This window comes from Notechis scutatus, chromosome 2, assembly GCF_049901735.1.
Source record: "Notechis scutatus isolate UNSWTSFEM ecotype Mainland chromosome 2, rNotScu1.2, whole genome shotgun sequence".
NCBI lineage: Eukaryota > Metazoa > Chordata > Lepidosauria > Squamata > Elapidae > Notechis > Notechis scutatus.
The window spans coordinates 231,491,635-231,507,043 of record NC_142010.1 but is presented as its reverse complement, the minus strand read 5'-3'; the positions used below and the strand labels follow the sequence as shown (position 1 = coordinate 231,507,043).

The 15,409-nt window shown below is 36.8% G+C and overlaps 1 protein-coding gene across 5 annotated transcripts in view; it reads left to right on the top strand.

Annotated features, from left to right (window-relative positions):
- Positions 1 to 15,409, top strand: part of XRCC4 (X-ray repair cross complementing 4) — a 96,964-nt gene that overhangs the window by 5,515 nt on the left and 76,040 nt on the right. For 2 of the 5 annotated variants that reach the window (XM_087958229.1, XM_087958231.1), the window contains exons 2-4: positions 622 to 875; positions 3,247 to 3,398; positions 5,985 to 6,172. In XM_087958229.1, the coding sequence (XP_087814355.1) occupies positions 3,260 to 3,398; positions 5,985 to 6,172 (327 nt within the window). In that variant the 5' untranslated portion in view covers positions 622 to 875; positions 3,247 to 3,259. Of the gene's footprint in view, positions 1 to 621; positions 876 to 1,924; positions 2,037 to 3,246; positions 3,399 to 5,984; positions 6,173 to 15,409 lie in introns of those variants that run through there. The other 3 variants (XM_087958230.1, XM_026672115.2, XM_087958232.1) reach the window with 2 other exon arrangements.

The window sequence follows — 15,409 nt, the reverse complement described above, 5'->3', positions numbered from 1 at the left end:
TTTTATCTAAAAAAGTCTTTATTCTAAAAATTTCACTGTAAAACAAGCCATGAAATAACTGTTTTAACATAGATGCAGATGGAGAAGATGTAATAATCCTTCTTTCTAAATAGCCTTTTTAACCTCTGATTAAATAGATGTTCATGTCTCCCTTATAGATAATGCTTTTATTATGTTCTGAGGTACCAAGAAACTAGAGGATAAGACAGATAGGTTTTTTACACCATACTTTCTTTATTGTATATTTCCCCAAGAAATGGAATGATGCTGCATGATTAATTGTTCAGGTTTTTCCTTACATGACTCACCACTTTCTTCAGCGCCTAGTACACATGTACTGCCTGGACAGGATTGGGCTATGAATGTAACTGCTAAAGCTGCAATCTTTTAGATCTGCATGTTCCCAAAGCAGAATGGCTGAGGTTTGAGGCACCTGTTGCTAAACCTTTTTCTTAGTCAAATGACAGTTCTGCAAGCCAGAAATGAAAAGCTGAAGTTGAAATATCAATGACACTCTGTAGTGTAATGAAGGAAGCCAAGAGTTGGCTTGAGAGTTACTCAAAGCAGCATACAAATGATTTGTCAGCTAATTAAAAAACAACTGTCTTGTTTATTCATTAGAACTGTGGACAGTCATTGTTTGTGGAGCAGACTCCAACTAATTACATGCCAGCCAACAGCTGATTCTCCCCCAGAAGGAAGCATTGCCTAATAAAGATCATAGATGCCAACCACTAAATACACAAAGTACTAAAGATGAGCAGTTCAATCGCCAACTGTCTGGTTTTTCTCAATAAAGCTAGTGATGGACAAATTTCGGTAGAACTCTGCTATTCCCACCTGAAAGTCAATCTTTGTTTCTTACTTGTCTTATGGTGAGATATTTATATGAAATATGATTCTTTTGTGCAGTTAGGAGAAATCACTAGCCTTTCTATTACCATAATCATTTTGCTTTTTAAAAATGCCTGTAATGATTAAAGGACATTGGCACCAAATGTTTTAATTTTACAGGTATTGCAAATAAGATTATAGAAGTGTCATTACTTATTCCTTGAAAGCCGTTTCAATCCATTTGACAATTATTTTGTGTGATACTAGAATGCAGGGTAAACATTCATTCTCATTATCTTTAAAACAAATGTTGGTAAATGTTTGGTTTTGTAAGTGTTATCTTAATTAAATAGTGATAGCATTATTAAATAAAAATTCTACCAATAATTCAGTTGCCACCATATCATATATTCTTAAACACTTTTTTAAAGCTAGTGAGGAATTCTAAAGGTCTTTTTTCAATGTCAAAAATAAGCAAACTAAATATATTTATTTAAATACTTTCTAGGGGGAAAATCGCAATAATGCATTTGAATAAACTATGGACTATTTTATGAACAACTGCTGTTTTTTTTAAATGTACATAGTGTACTTTTTCTACATATTTTTAGAATAATTTAAAAGAGAAATGTGGTTTTGAAGGAATTGGTGCTTCTTAGGAACACACATATTTCTAGGAAATTCTGCAAATACATGAATTGTAATGGCAGGTTTGTGTACCTAAGTACACAGAAAATATTCATGGATCTTTGTTGGATCTTACATATGCCTTTTATTTTATCAGTGTTAGTGCTTCTGTTATGTCTTCAGTTACATGGAATGTGTTGTGTTATTAGGCTACATGGAATGTATTGTGTCATTAGGCTACATGGATAATACTATCCTTGTGACCTTATTAGGCTAGGGGCAACAGCAGGAGCTTGGAGAAAAAACATTGACAAAAGTTATGAAGATATCTGTGCCGTTTAAAATCTTTGTGCGAACTTCATTTTCTAGAGTGAACTAATTTATTTCGTCCACACATTGTCTATAAATTTATGGGAAAATCTGACCTTTAAATACTCCTATCATATACTGCTATACTCAGGCTGATGGGACCCGCACCATGTTTCTTCTGCCAGCACAAGTGGTACAGGCCAATCCCAATGGGCTGAGGCAGTCCCTCAAGTAACCTGGACTTAATGCCATGAAGAGCTTTAAACGTAATCACCAACACCTTGAATTGCATCTGGAAGCAGAGTGGTAACCAGCACAGAGCGCGGAGCAGTGTTGTTACAGAGGCCATGCTTGGGGCTCCCAAATCTACCTGTGCTGCCGCACTCTGCACCAGCTGTAGCTTTTGAATGCTCTTCAAAGGTAGCCCTATGTAGAGCACATTCTCCGAGTGCAGGGAATCCAGGAAAGGCCACAACTGGTGCATAACACAAAGTTGTGCAAAAGCTCTTCTAGTCACCACTGCCACCTGTTTCTTGAACAGGAGTCACGAGACCAGGAGAACCCCCAAGTTGCAGTCCAAGTCTTTTGGGAGCAGTGCCATCCCATCCAGAGTCAAATATGACAAAATCCCAGGTCTTGGAGCCCCACATACTCAAAACCATTTGGTCTTACCAGGGTTCAGTTGAAGCCGGTTGTTCTCCATCCAGGTCCTCACAACCTCCCCACAACTGTGCAAGGGCAGCTACGACATCACTTGGGTCACCAAGCATAGAAATATAGAGTTGGGTGTCAACAGCATACAGTGTTTACCTCAACGTCTGATGATGGATGATCTCACCCAAAGGTTTCTTATAGATGTTGAAAGTGGAAAAACAGTTTCTTATAGATGTTGGGGTGGAAAAAGAGTTTCTTATAGATGTTGGGGTGGAAAAAGTACTGAGCCCTATGGCATACCACAAAATAGCAGCTGAGGGCTGGACTTCTCACTCCCTATCAATACTGAATGGGACCTGCCAAAGGAGTCGAACAAGTGCATAACTGTGCCACCCATCCCCTTCCCCTATTAAGGTTAATAAGGATAATTTTACATAGATTTTATATCTAAAAGCTGAATGTGGCATTCATAAGCAATTTTAAGACAGATTAAATTATATATTAAAGCTGTCCATTTTATGCTTAATAATATTGAGGTCACCACAATACTGAATTGTTACTTATTGAGTTTTTGCGTGTAAAAACCTTCTTTAACACCCAAAGCTTAAATATGTCTTCATAATAGCCTTTAAAAGTAAATTTAACTTTTTATAGGAAGATGAAATTATTTTATCTAAATGTTTGCATTAATCTATACAGATTATATACAGGTCAGCAGTGCTTGTGAATTTTGTATTTTGAAATTTGCTTATATTCACTGAAATGGAAATATATGTGCTGTTTACCTTTGTAACTTTTAACTTCTGCTTTTTTTTTAAACAGTGACTAGAAAAATATGGAGAAGAAAATGAGACAGCTGTGTCCTATTTCTGATCCAGACACAACATATTTTCTGCAAATAACTTGGTGCAAAGATCTGGGTATGGGTTTTGATCTTATACTAAGTGATGGCCAATCATCTTGGACTGGAAGAGGTATAATAAATTTATAATAAAGTATAGTAATTTGATAAATTACTGTATGACTTACTACCATTGATTTATTAATGGGTTTCCCACTCACCCTTTTCTACTTATGTTCTATTTATCCCAAAATTAGTTGAAGTTTACCCTATACTCACAATTATTTTATAATTTTGTTCTTTTGTTCCTTGAAGAGAGTCTAGAGCAGGGGTGGGCAAACTACGGCCCGCGGGACACATCCGGCCCGTTGGTCATTTTAATACGGCCCGCCTCTGAAAAAAAAAATATTCCTCTCTGAAAAAAAATTGGGGCCGGCCAAAGAGACCCGCGCGCGCCAAAAATTGCACACACAACACGGAGCTGGGCAGCCGCTTCCTGGTAGCGGGGCCAAGGCCACCGCCCGGGAACGCCCACTGCTTTCCCTCGCCAGGGCTGGGCGGTGGCGTGTTGCCCTGCGCTGCGTGGCCCCGCCTGGCAGCGTGCTTCTCAGCTGGTCTCTCCTCCTCGGCCATACAGAACAAACAGGCAGAGAAGGAGGAGACCAGCCGGCTGGTTGGGGAAGCTTTCTGCGCCGAAAGAGGCAGCTACTAATCTCCGGCTTTGCTCCGCTTCTCCAATGGTCCGGCACCACCCTGTTCTTCTTGTGCTGCGAAGAGGCGGCTAATGATCTCGGCTCTGCTCTGCTTCTCCAACATCCGGCGCCGCCCTGTTCTGTGTCAGGCCCAGCAAGTCCGAGCAGCCGGCGCACAGAACAGGGCGGTGCGGATGTTGGAGAAGCAGATGAGCCGGAGATCATAGCCGCTCTTTCGCAGCACAAGAAGCTTCCCCAACTGGCCAGCTGCTCTCCTCCTTCTCTGCCTGTTTGTTCTGTATGGCCGAGGAGGAAGAGACCAGCCGGCTGGTTGGGGAAGCTTTCTGAGCCGAAAGAGGCAGCTACTAATCTCCGGCTTTGCTCCGCTTCTCCAATGGTCCGGCACCACCCTGTTCTTCTTGTGCTGCGAAAGAGGTGGCTAATGATCTCGGCTCCGCTCTGCTTCTCCAACATCTAGCGCCACCCTGTTCTGTGTCAGGCCCAGCAAGTCCGAGCAGCCGGCGCACAGAACAGGGCAGCGCCGGATGTTGGAGAAGCAGAGTGGAGTGAGAAGAAGCCTCCCCAACTGGCAGCACAAGAAGCCTCCCCAACTGGCCAGGTGCTCTCCTCCTTCTCTGCCTCCTTCTCTGCCTCTCCCTCTTGCTCCTCACAGTTGCCCTGAGCTGGTGCGGTTCTTTACTTGGGCAGCCAGACGCCCGCAGCAGCGCCCGCAGCAGCAACAGGCAGTTCTGCCCGGGCTCTGCTCAGGTGTCCAGCTGGGGCTGTCAGGAGTTGCTACCACCAGCGCAGCTCCGCGCGCTCCAGTCCCAAGTTGCCTTGGGACGGGAAAGGCAAAACCAGGAGCCGCTGAGCCTGAACCTCCGGTGCCGCTGCTGCCGTTGCAAAGCACTGCCGCGGCTCTTCCTTTTTGCCTTTCCCTTCCCGAGGCAACGTGGGACTGGAGCCGCGTGGAGCCGTGCCGGCAGTAGCAACTCCTGACTCGGGGCCTCCGAGGGGAGGGGAAGGAGGAGAAGAAGGGGGAAGGGGGGCGATTCCCAAAAATCTTGTGCTGACCCGGCCCGTCTGTCAAATTTTAAAAGTGAATGCGCCCCCGAGCCAAAAAGTTTGCCCACCCCTGGTCTAGAGCCAATTCTGAGTATTCAATGAGGCAGAAAAGGGAAAATTTGCTTCCATTGTTTCTGCCTCATTACAGGTGCTTATTCTTGTCCCCTGGTTGGGAAGAGTAAAACCTGAAAATCATAGCCAGTTCCTTTATTGGGCTCTGGAGACTGTATGAAATCAGTGGAGATTATAATTATTCTAAAATCGATATTTTATAGATTACTAAATTAACATCCAAATTATATTCTTCTGTCGAGTTGTATAAATCTATAATTTCATATTAAATTATAAATTTTACAATATAATATATTATAAAACTTCAGTGGACTTCTAGTTGAACGATCTTTGAACAGATCAAAGATTGATCCAGGCCAGCATTCTATACCTACCATCTCTATCCAAGTACTGATAGAAACTACAGTTACAACTTAAATACATTGATAGCTTTCTCTTTATGTTCTTTAGTGATTGGTATTTAGAGATCCTCTGACTATTGTACTGGAGATACAGTGTATCCTTCATTACTGGTAACTATGGTAGTGTTTCCTCCATAATGATCTTTTGAAGTTGATCATCTTTTCTACATATAATTATGTATTATAAAGCAGACAACTTCAATTGTCTTAGTTTTTAAATGTCTTTTCAAATATAACCATAGTGCTGTGATCTGTAAAATGTTTGCTCAATTTTAAAAATATGGTATAAGAGGTTCCTTGTTAGGAAGGCCTCTTGCATTTTCACTATTTTAAAGAAAATCTAAAACATGTAATATTTTGGTTATACTTTTAGAAAAGTATGATTTCAAATAAATTGAAATGTGTTTGAAACCTATCTATTCATATCACAACAACTATAATGGCCTTTCTTTCAAATTTATTTTAATTCTTTGAATTACTGTCTATTAGTGTCTGAAGAAAAGATTTCCAGAGAGGCTGCTGACATGGAAATGAAACAAGAAAAGTATGTAGAAGAACTTAAAAAAGTACTGTTGTTTGACCAGTTCTCAGATACATACCGTTTTGATATTTCTAAAAAAGAAATAAATGGAGAATCAATTCATTTTTCATATGAAAAGAATTTGAAAGATGTTACTGTAAGTATTGCTTTGTTACATTTATTTATCCATTTTTATGTCATAAAATCAATATTTGAGGTCAAGTCTTCTGGAACAATGGATGCTTAGGTGTTTGTCTTAAATCTCAGAAATTATAAATTCTGGTATACTACTGAAGTATTAGCATAATATTCTGTTTTTAAAAATCAGTGAGAAATATTGTGGGAATCTTTTTAAAAATTCTATAGTTAGAATAAAAATTATGTTGACTTTTCGGTTCCAAAGCTTTGTAGAGCAGGATTCATTTGTTAAAAATGAATACACACACACACACACACACACACACACACACACACAAATATAGATACATGAACAAATGCATGTAGATATCTACACACACACACACACACACACACACACCTGTGATTTGAAACATTGCTACGTTTGTTTTAATGTACACAAATATGTATCATTTATTTATTTATTTCTTATATTTATATACTGCCAAATCTCTATGGTTGCAAACTTACAGTGGCCAAGAACTACTATACCAGTCCCGTTGAGCCAGGACCTAACTGGACTCAAGAGAGTTTGAAGTCCATCAATACAAAAAGATTGGGAGGAAGATCCATACCAGTGTGCATTGTTGATATGTCTTTTGCCTATTTTTTTCCATCCAGGGACTGTTAAGATCATATTACATAGAACATGATTAATATTAATCAGTATTGTTTTAATAATCTCTATTATGTGTATTTATGTGGGTCTTTTGTTAAATAGATACTCCAATTTACAATCCCAATTCAGATCAGTATTTCCATTGCTAAGCAAGGCAGTTGTTAAGTGAGTCATGCCTAATATTATGACCTTTTTTGCTATGGTTGTTAAGCAAATCACTGGTGTTGTTTAGTGAACCATGTGGTCATTAAACAAATCTAGCTTAACCTTGATTTTGGGTGTCTGAAGCTGGCTGGGAAGGTTTCAAATGGTGATTACAGGACCCCAGGACACTGCAACCATTGTAAATATATGTGTTGCCAAGCATCTGAATTTTGATCACATGCCTATGGGGAATGCTGTAACAGTTGTAAGTAGGAGAAACAATTGTAAGTCTGTTTTTCAGTGTCGTTGTAACTTTGAACAGTCACTAAATGAGTTGTAAGTCGAGGGCAACCTGCATTTAAATATTTAAGAAGTAAGCCTATTCTATAAACTGGAGTTTGAGCCAAACTGATAGGAAATTGTTAGGAAAATTGAAATAATGTATTTATTTTTAATGTAATGTATCTTTTAGTGGTATTTCCAACTCTAGTTAGTGCATGTGATATTAAGAATTAAAAGAACAATAGGGAACAATGGGACGTAGGGAAAACCAGTCAAAAATAATTCCATAGACATTTAATTAGAGACGCACTATTAACAATTTGGAGGAAAATAAGGAAAAAACATTATACAAAAGTACCAGTATGGATTTCAACAGTGGAGGCAATGATTCACCCAAACAATTTGGAGCTTACCAAAATGATTAAATACAAAGACTTATTAGACCCACAAGGAAATTTGAAACCGAGGCTGGATCTTCAGGAGCAAGGACATAAAATTGATCAATGGGTTTACCTTCAGATTCAAAGCAGATATAAACAAGACAAAAAAAGAATTCGGAATTAATAACAAACTGCAACAGTTAGATAAAATTTTATTAGGATCAAATAAAAAAAAACATAACAAAATTTTATAACTACTTATTAGAAACAGAACTAGAAGAAGAAATTGTAAAAGGAAATATGATTGCTTGGAGTAAGAACGTAGGGCGCAGCATCACATTCTCCCACGGAATGGGAGAAAGTTTGGGGCAGAAACAATAAGATTACCAAATCGGCAGCATACAAGGAAAATCTTTATAAAATGTTTTATAGATGGCATCTCCCCCCTTCAAGGTTAGCGAAGATGCACCCCAACATGAGTCCGCATTGCTGGAAGTGTAGGAAAAAAGAAGGAACCTTTTTCCATATGTGGTGGTCTTGTGCAGAAACCCAAAAGTATTGGAAGAAAATCAAAACTTGGTTGGAAGAAATCACCAAAGAGCAGATCGAATACAAACCAGAGTCCTTCCTACTAGGGATTTTTGATAAGCAAATTTCCAAAAAAACCAAATACATAACAATACACATTTTAACAGCGGCCAGATTAGCCTTCGCTCAACACTGGAAAAAACATCAAATTCCATCAGAAGAAATGATTATTGAAAAAATCTCAAAATGCGCAGAAATGGATAAATTGACTTTGGCGCTAAAAAACAAAGACACTTCACTATATTAAGATAGCTGGAATTGTTGGTATAATTGGATTGACCAAAGATAAATTATATATCATAAGGCATAAAAGAAAAGTATCAATACATAATAATGAGGTAGCGATATAAGTTAAAAACAGATGTGGTTATATGACACAAGTTAAGGTGATGAAAACAAAAGAAGATCTTGCAAACTGTTAAAATAAGAATACTTTTTATCCTGTAACCTCTTTCTTTCTTTCTTTTCTCAAAATTCTTTCCCTCTCTTCCTCTTCTCTCTTCTTTCTTTCTTTTTTTTCTTTCTTTTGCTTATTTGTGCATGTATTGTGACTGGTTTTAATTGTAAAAATTAATAAACTATATTTAAAAAAAAAAAAGAATTAAAAGAACAATAGGGAAAACAACGAAGTGAATCACAGAATTCTAAAAAGACATATCAAACAGCAGAATCAAAACCAATTTGCCCCAGGCTTTTTGAAACAGCAGCTTTTCAAGTTAAGAACAAACTGCAGAAATACATTACTGTAAAGTGATAACCTTCTAGAAAAAGGATGCAACCTTTAATGGTAGCTTGACGCTCTTATATGCATGAGAAGAATAAAAGCAACATAAAGCAACGTCAGAATTTAACAAATTAAATGGTATGCGCTAGTTTCTTTTAATTAAACAATGCCATCTTTTGGGACCTAGGAAGCCTGCCTTCTGAGCTTCTTGTTTGAAACAGCATCACTTCAGACGTCTGTAAAGTTCTTATGTTGGTGATTTTCAAAAAGTTAGAGAAAACCTGGCTGTTTGCATTTTGAGCTTGGGTTAAGGGTATGCTAAGCTCTTGTGGAATATATACTTGATTATATTTTCCTCCTGACTCACGTGGTCTCTGTTTTTTTAATTATTTTTAACAATGCAAGCTGCCCACAGTCTTATGGAGTTGAGCAGCCTCTAAATACGACAAAAAAAATAAAGGAATTTAGGTCAGGAATATGGTGAATATGGTATATAGTTGTATATGATATATGACTGCATAGGTTCAATTTAGCTTTGGATACTTACAGCCCCTCATTATTCTGGATGTTGAAATTCATTCCAACATATATTAAAAATGAATATTACTAATTCATGGGTAGTAAAAGAATTGCTGAGAGCTAGATTGAAATACTGTATGACTCCAACTGTATTCTTGCAACGATTCTAGTCTATTTCTCTTACATTTTTCTGCAGATATTTTTCAGTTACTATATGGAATGCCATGAAAATATATTTGATAGTTCTATCAGAAGATAAATGTAAATTCAAAGATCTACTTAAAGAAAATTAAAATTGTTGAAAATAGTTATACTTCCATTGAAGACAATGGAATATCTGAGGGACTGCCACAGGAGAGAAGTGGGCTATTCTGCAAAGCACCTGAGGGCCGGCAAAAAGTAACAGTTGGAAACTTATCAAAAAGAGATCCAACCTAGAACGAAGGAGAAATTTCCTGACAGTGAGAACAATTAATCAGTGGAACAGTAGCCTCCAGAAGTTGTGAGGTTTTTAAGAAAAAAGGTTGGAGAGCAATTTGTCCGGAATGGTATAAGATCTCAATAAAGGAAAATATTTGTAGCATAGGATTGAAATGAGGTGTCCTTGGTGCTATCTGAGCTTTGTTGTTTTCTTCTAAAGTTTCACTATCCAGATTAAGTATAGGATCTCCTACCTAAGCAGGGAGGGATGTTGGACTAGAGACCTCCAAGGTCCCTTCCAATTCTGTTTTACTGTTACTGAGATTATAATAATAAAATGCTATATCTGTACAATAATTCTATACTAAATTAATTTTCTGTTAACTATGCTTGGGTTTGAATCTATATAACGAGAGGACTCAACTGATATATAATATTGCATTCATTAATATGATTGCTTGGATCTTGTTAAACTTGCAAATAAAAGAACATGGGGTATCTGTAGATGAAAAATAATAAGGATAAATTGCATTTAATCATTAGCAGATTGTTTAAAAACAAACTGCTTTGTTTCACGAGTTTTAAACTTTTAACATCTTCTATAAAGTTTTTAGACTGATAAGGGCAAAATAAATGGCTGAGAAATATTTTAAAATAACAATAGGCCTGGTACACTGTAGGGCTTGTGTGTCAAAGCAGATGCAGAGGCAATATGGGCCACACACACTGAGAGCTCAGTAAGGGGCCATTGAGGCTTGGCCAGCTAAACTGCTGCCACCTAAACAAACACCATAACAAGAGTCAGAGATTTACTGTTTGATCTAAGTAGGTGACCACTTGGAAGTAAATCTTTCTGAGTACTTCACCTAGCAGCTCTCTGCACATTGCAAATAATGGGACTCCTGCGAGACTTTCTCATCAGAGGTGGCAATTAAATTGATTAAAGAGCTCTTGATAAACAATATTTGGGAACTGGCAAACCTTTCGGTACAATCAGGTGGCAGATATTGTAGTTTCTTGTGAACATTAGTAAAGTTTTAGCCAGATAAATTTCTGGCATATGCAAAATTTGGCTCAAAAAGAAATCCTACAGCAGCATTTTATTTTTCAACATGATTAAAGCAAGAAAGTCATTTATCAATTCAATATACATTTTCTATTTTTTAAATATGCCTCTAAATGTTACCTAGCACTGATGATATTACCTAGTTTGGGTAATGAAACATCTGCAAGAAAACAAGCGAGCTCAGAGAACACCAAGGACCCTTCACCTCTAAATGTTTCCAAAATTATTACTCAAGGGCTTAAACTCAATTTAAATATCATTTTCATGTTTTGGATCATATATTCTGTGCTACAATTTTTGGTGTTTAGAATTGCTTGTTCAGTTGAATAGAAATAATTTCCTGTGAGGAAAACTTTTAAATCCTACATTATTGTCTAGACTTTTCCGCTTGGCAACATTATCTCGTGGACTCCAATTTTGTTTTGTTTTATTTTATTTTTAATATTAACAGAATTTAAGTCAAATTTAAATCTCACCCTGCCTATCATTTGGCCTTAGAGAAAGAGTAATTATAGAGTCTTCGTTGATTATAACCAATTGTAGAACATCATAAATAAAGATCAACAATTGAACTAAAGCTGGAGCATAGAGTGTGAACTAACCCTAATTTTGCCATGATGTGCAACTACCCACTAATGTTTAAATTGTATTTAAAAGTTACTACTGCCTGATCTCTAAAGCCAAAAATTTTCATCTGCTCTTTCATTTGCTTTTCTCATTTCTTTTGAAGCATTGATGCTCATTTTTCTTGAATAGATTATCCTTCATCTGAAATTCATTATTGTTAGTATTATGGAAGGATGATTGTGTGATTTCATAGCCATCTTATGCTTTTCAGCAGTTAGCACAAACCATGGTACTGAACAGTGAAATTAGTGACAAGAAAATGGGTTTGAGAGTGTTTTTACTCTTTTTTTGATTTTGTTATCTGTTTCTTTGTGCCTGTAATTTTGTTGTTTTAATTATACAGTTATTTTCTTAAGGTTAAAGCAATTTCTTCAAAATCTTTCCAGCATCAGAAATACTTCTTTGCAGTCTGATTAAAGTAACAGAAATAGACTTTAAGATAGTTATCAAATAATGTTTTCTTAAACCATTTAGATACTGAGAAGTATTCTTTTTAATTCCATCTGTTTATTCACATTATAGATAAATTGATGTTTAAAGTGAAGAAATAAGTTGCATCACAAATATGCTTAAAATAAATTGTCTTACAGGTTTATAGATTAATGTCATAGATCCTGACCTACTGTATATCTTATAAATGCCTATTAATATATAGTTATCTCTCGCATCCCTCCCAATTAATTTAAAGGGTATAAAAAGCACCTGTATGATGACAAAGTGTGGGGAGAAACTGGAAGAGTGTGGGTTTTTGTTCCACCTTAGGCACAACACAAGAAGGGTAACCTTGTTCTAGCCACTTTATCTCACCTTTAGAAAGGAGGCAAAGATGTTTCTGAAACAGAAAAGTGATAGTATTGTTGAAAAGCGCATATATTGTTCCAGCATCTCTAGCCTACTATGTTTATGCTGGTATATATGTTACTTCTACTATGGAAAAAATCATTTGCATAATTATAAAAAAATAAAAATAGAAAGCGGTGATTCATATCTGTTATGAGGAGGAAGCAAACTAATGCATGTTTTTTACAATAAATGGTATTTTGCATGGCCCTAAGTTAAATCCAGGTTTCATTGCATACAATACAGTACCTTATAATTACCATAGGTACCAATAATATACTTATTATCATAATGCAAATTACAAGAAAAGTATTCTGAACAGTAAATAGTAAGTTTATTAGATTTAATAAATAAATCATGGTTGAAAAGCCTATTTGAAAGGAGATGTCTCAAATGAAAGGAACATTTAAAGCCTTATTGCTTTTCTCTAGAACATCAAAAAACATCTGTAGTTGGGACAATTTCCCCCCACTTAGCATTATTTCATGAGAAAGAACAAGATTTGTGCATTTATTTAGATTATTTAAAAAGCTATCTCCCATCAGTGATTCCTAACTATGAAAGCTAGCTTCCTTTTTAGCAGTACATGAGCCTTTTGATAAAAGCTGCTGTGTTAAATTTTATGTTTAAAAGTGGTTCTAGCCTTCTGACAAAAAAAGTATTTCCAGCCAAGCCATTTACTAAATATTTGTCATTCTGGATACATGGAATCTAAACTAGAAAACCTGATTCATGCTCTTCATAAAAATGTATAAAATAATATGGAAATAATCAGTGGTGGTATTCTACCAGTTTGGCCCGGTTCTGCCGAGCTGGTAGCGCCAATGAACAGTGGAGGCCAAACCGGTTCTCTCCGATGCACTGCTGTTGAGCCCATCCACCTGCCCGGGTTCCCATACTAACCTTTATTCCCTGCTTTTTGAAGCGCAGCTGCTTTGCAGATTGCTGCGCAGCTGCTGAGGTGACAGGGAGAGTGCAGGATTGCAGGGGGTGAGTCAGAAAGCCTTTGTGCTTTGGCATGCGTGCGCAAAGTGTGTGTGCTCAAAGCACACCCACCAAGCCACACCCACCGAACCGGTGGTAAAAAATTCTGAAACGCACCACTGGAAATAATATTTTTTACTTATTTCAGAGTAGCTAACAGGAAAATGAGATAAATGTTGTTTAGATTTAAATATAAGCATTTAAATGGTTTATTGAGAAAGCCTGAGGGTAAAGCCTTATGAAGACACCGAGAGCTCTAATCTCTGGGGTCTGCTCGTCCCCTTCCTGAACTGGTTTCTTATGAGAAGCAGAAGTTGTTAGAAAAGTCTTCTGCTCATGTACCTCAGGGATAGAGAACTATGGTCCTTTTATGACTTGTGGAATTCAACTCCCAGAATTCCTGAGCCACCATGGGTGTTGAAGTCCACAGTCATAAAGGGGCCATAGTTCCCCACCTCTAATGTACATGCAGGCATCGGTGAGGTAAAGGGTGGTGCACACAGCCTCGTTTCGTGTTTGATGCACAACATGGCATTTGTTATGGCTGGTTATCATCTGTGGGTCCCCATCTGTGGAATTGGTGTAAATTATTAACTTTTTATGAATTCTGGTATGAATACATTGTAATTTAGCACTGATGTTCACTGATTTTATTATTGCATTGCTGCAGCCTCCTATTCACTTACCCACCTACCCTGCCTCCACCCATATTTGACTCTTGCTAAGACTTTTATGACACAGCACTGCCATAGTTAAGTCATAGCCTTGGTATAATATTATGACTGTGGAGGCATTTACTTTTACTGTAGGATTAAAGAGCCAAAATCTAAACAAAAAGAAAATAGGAGGCATTGTTTTCCTTGTTAAGTTATCATTTTAAAATGCTTGATCATAACTAGGAAAAAAAAAAATCATAGTCATCTACAACCAGAGGAAGATGTGTATTTTTCCCAGCTTTACATGAATCATATTTTTTTTGTACTACAGTTTGCACTTTGACCTTTAGGAATAGTGCTGCTTTTAGAATAGCGATGATAACCATGACAGAGATATTGAAAGCTTGTGGATTTTAATTGCCATGTAATTAAAATCAGACGTGCCAGACAGTATTTCTATAACATTTTAAGCAGAAAGGTTTGTGTTTGGCATTGTTCCAATGCTGCATATGTTCATCAAATTGCAGCCTATTTATGCTATCTGGAAACACATGTGTTTAGTTTTGGGAACAATGGACTTTCATCAAGGCCACCTCCTAGGACAGCAAAGACAAAAAGTATGTAGTAAGTATAGTACCAAAATGAAAATAAAATATATGCTTGTTCAGATTTCACGTAATCACTTCATACTGTGTAGAAGACAGTGTGAGTCTGCTAAAGACATTTAAAGCAAAAAGGACTTAACTTGTGTCATTTTTTATAGCTTGGAAAATAGTTAAAGCATTAAAACAGTTGAGGAAATTTTTTAAAAAGGCAATTGTTTTCTGTGAGTGTCTATATAGATTTAATGCTGGTCTTTGTTCACCTCTGCATTTCTCACAACCTTCTGATATAAACGTTCATTATGCTTTTCCTGTGCAAGTGAGAACAGAAAAGTGCCTGGCTAAAATCTCCCCTACCACACAAAGGATACCTCCCAAGTTGAAAATGACTATTAAATTAAAGACTTTTTAAATCAATTATTGATGGGTATATGTGTGAAAAAATTCTTAATTGAGTCCTTGGCCAATCATTTCATTGTTAATGAAAATAATACACAGTTGCTGTATTAAATATATTCTGATAAAAATTTAGATTTCTATCTGATAGTATAGAATATAATATGTGCAACTTTCATTAATGATTGTGCATGATAGCTTCCTATGGAAAACATTTTTCTTATAGCACATTTCTTTTTATATTTACTATTAATTAATAAGAGTAGAAGCCTTTTGAACTGTGTTTGACCTTCCTGAACCAGGAACACTTCAGTACAAAAGATATTTACAGCTCTGACATGCTGTTCCTGGGTAAACTATAGATTTAAAA